The sequence below is a fragment of the plastid genome of Daucus carota, assembly GCF_001625215.2.
Source record: "Daucus carota subsp. sativus plastid, complete sequence".
Taxonomy (NCBI): domain Eukaryota; kingdom Viridiplantae; phylum Streptophyta; class Magnoliopsida; order Apiales; family Apiaceae; genus Daucus; species Daucus carota.
In genome coordinates this window covers 80001-82500 of record NC_087061.1, presented here as the reverse complement: position 1 = coordinate 82500, position 2500 = coordinate 80001, and the positions used below count along the sequence as shown (strand labels likewise).

General features: G+C 34.2%; 4 protein-coding genes across 4 annotated transcripts in view; all 4 read left to right on the top strand. All coding sequences in view use genetic code 11, as the record gives it.

Annotated features, from left to right (window-relative positions):
* The window catches only part of rpl16 (ribosomal protein L16), a 1332-nt gene extending 141 nt beyond the window's left edge, over positions 1 to 1191 (top strand). Inside the window, exon 2 of the mRNA in view lies at positions 793 to 1191. Coding sequence (YP_011069469.1) covers positions 793 to 1191 — 399 coding nt within the window. The remainder of the gene's footprint in view (positions 1 to 792) is intronic.
* A 105-nt stretch (positions 1192 to 1296) lies between these two features.
* rpl14 (ribosomal protein L14) lies at positions 1297 to 1665 on the top strand. The gene has a single exon. The coding sequence runs from the start codon at positions 1297 to 1299 to the stop codon at positions 1663 to 1665; it is 369 nt and encodes a 122-aa protein (YP_011069468.1).
* Positions 1666 to 1867: 202 nt separating this feature from the next.
* rps8 (ribosomal protein S8) lies at positions 1868 to 2272 on the top strand. The gene has a single exon. The coding sequence runs from the start codon at positions 1868 to 1870 to the stop codon at positions 2270 to 2272; it is 405 nt and encodes a 134-aa protein (YP_011069467.1).
* Positions 2273 to 2393: 121 nt separating this feature from the next.
* The window catches only part of infA (translation initiation factor 1), a 234-nt gene continuing 127 nt past the window's right edge, over positions 2394 to 2500 (top strand). Inside the window, exon 1 of the mRNA in view lies at positions 2394 to 2500. This exon is cut by the window's right edge and continues 127 nt beyond it. Coding sequence (YP_011069466.1) covers positions 2394 to 2500 — 107 coding nt within the window.

Sequence of the window (2500 nt, the reverse complement as noted above, 5' to 3'; positions counted from 1 at the left end):
GTCAAGATATGATATATCAGTCATATCACTGTAGCAACTGAAATCTTTTTTGCATAAACAAAAGAAAAAATATGATTCTAAGTTGTGAAGAGAAGAAGAAAGATGTGGATAAACGGGAGGGTGAAAGAAGGGGAGAAAAAACAACGATATAAAATTCCATCCAATATGTAAGGTTTATGAGTCATCTCATAAAGTCTCATAAAAAAGCAATGTAATATAAAGCATCAATCAATATGGATTCATAAAAAACAAAACGAATCCGTTCATAGAACAAAAAAAATAAGAGCTTCAAGCCAATAAAGACTAAGAAAATCGGCTCAAGAAAAAATTTAATTATGAGCTCCATTGTAGAAATAAGACCTAACCATTAAGTAAGAAGCGATGGGAACGATGGAACCTGTGAATTCAAATCTATTGAAATAAGACTCATTGATCGGGATGGCGAAACAAACCAGAGACTAGTTCTTTCATCTATTGGGAAAAGAAAAGTCATGAGTTAACCCTACAACTAAAATAGCGACGAAAAGAGTCAATATTCGCCCGTGAAAACTTTATCTTCTTGGATTGATAATTTTTGCTCAATCCAATAGGATAAAAAGAAAAAAATAAAATAATAATACTATATTAAAATAAAAAAAAAATTAATATGTTTAGTTAGCTAAAAAAGCAAGATATACAAATGATAATAGACATTTTGAAAATTTGATTATTCGCGAGGAGCTGGATGAGAAGAAACTCTCATGTCCAGTTCTGTAGTAGAGATGGAATTCAGAACCAACCATCAACTATAACCCCAAAAGAACCAGATTCCGTAAACAACATAGAGGAAGAATGAAGGGAATATCTTATCGAGGTAATCATATTTCTTTTGGTAAATATGCTCTTCAGGCACTTGAACCCGCTTGGATCACGTCTAGACAAATAGAAGCAGGTAGACGGGCAATGACACGAAATGCACGTCGCGGTGGAAAAATTTGGGTACGTATATTTCCAGACAAACCGGTTACAGTAAGACCCGCAGAAACACGTATGGGTTCGGGGAAAGGATCCCCTGAATATTGGGTAGCTGTTGTTAAACCAGGTCGAATACTTTATGAAATGGGTGGAGTAACAGAAAATATAGCCAGAAGAGCGATTTCAATAGCATCCTCCAAAATGCCTATACGAACTCAATTTATTATTTCGGGATAAAAAAAATCGCGGGTGCCGGTTTGTTTCTTTGGACAAACAATATTTCTTTTTTTTTTTTGTTCACTCTTTCTTTTGCATTGAAAGAATAGATTCTAACAAAATTATATGATTCAACCCCAGACCCTTTTGAATGTAGCAGATAACAGCGGGGCTCGAGAATTGATGTGTATTCGAATCATAGGAGCTAGCAATCGTCGATATGCTCATATCGGTGACGTTATTGTTGCTGTGATCAAAGAAGCAGTGCCAAATATGCCCCTAGCAAGATCAGAGGTGGTCAGAGCTGTAATTGTACGTACTTGTAAAGAACTCAAACGTGATAACGGTATGATAATACGATATGATGACAATGCTGCGGTTGTCATTGACCAAGAAGGAAACCCCAAAGGAACTCGAATTTTTGGTGCAATTGCCCGTGAATTGAGACAGTTAAATTTTACTAAAATAGTTTCATTAGCTCCGGAGGTATTGTAAGGTCTTATAAAAAAAGAAAATACCATCATATGGTTATAGTAAAGTATTTGAAAGAAAGAGATTAAGAAATATTATATTCATAATTTTTAGTAGATTGTGTCTCATGCATATGCCTTTAATTGAAATAAAAATTCATAAAAAAATAAGTAAATAAATATGTTTATTATATCAAAATTGGGAGCACCAAGAAATTTAATTCACCATGGGTAGGGATATTATTGCTGACATAATAACTTCTATACGAAATGCTGATATGGATCGAAAAAGGGCGGTTCGAATAGCATCTACTAATATCACTGAAAATATTGTTAAAATACTTTTACGAGAAGGTTTTATTGAAAACGTGAGAAAACATAAAGAAACCAAAAAAGATTTTTTGGTTTTAACCCTACGACATAGAAGGAATAGGAAAAGATCTTATAGAAATTTTTTAAATTTAAAACGGATCAGTCGGCCTGGTCTACGAATCTATTCGAACTACCAACGAATTCCTAGAATTTTAGGTGGGATGGGAATTGTAATTATTTCTACTTCCCGAGGTATAATGACAGACCGAGAAGCTCGACTAGAACGAATTGGCGGAGAAGTTTTGTGTTATATATGGTAATCTTTCTAATATACGAATTGGGTCCGAAACTTCTTATTTGTGAAAACAAAAAGAAAAGGGGCGGGTTGTCTAATATCGTTCCTCCTCCATCAATTGATACTTCAAGGAGGCTTTACCTGTAATGAAAGAACAAAAATGGATTCATGAAGGTTTAATTACTGAATCCCTTCCCAACGGTATGTTCCGTATTCGCTTAGATAATCAAGATATGATTCTAGGTTATGTTTC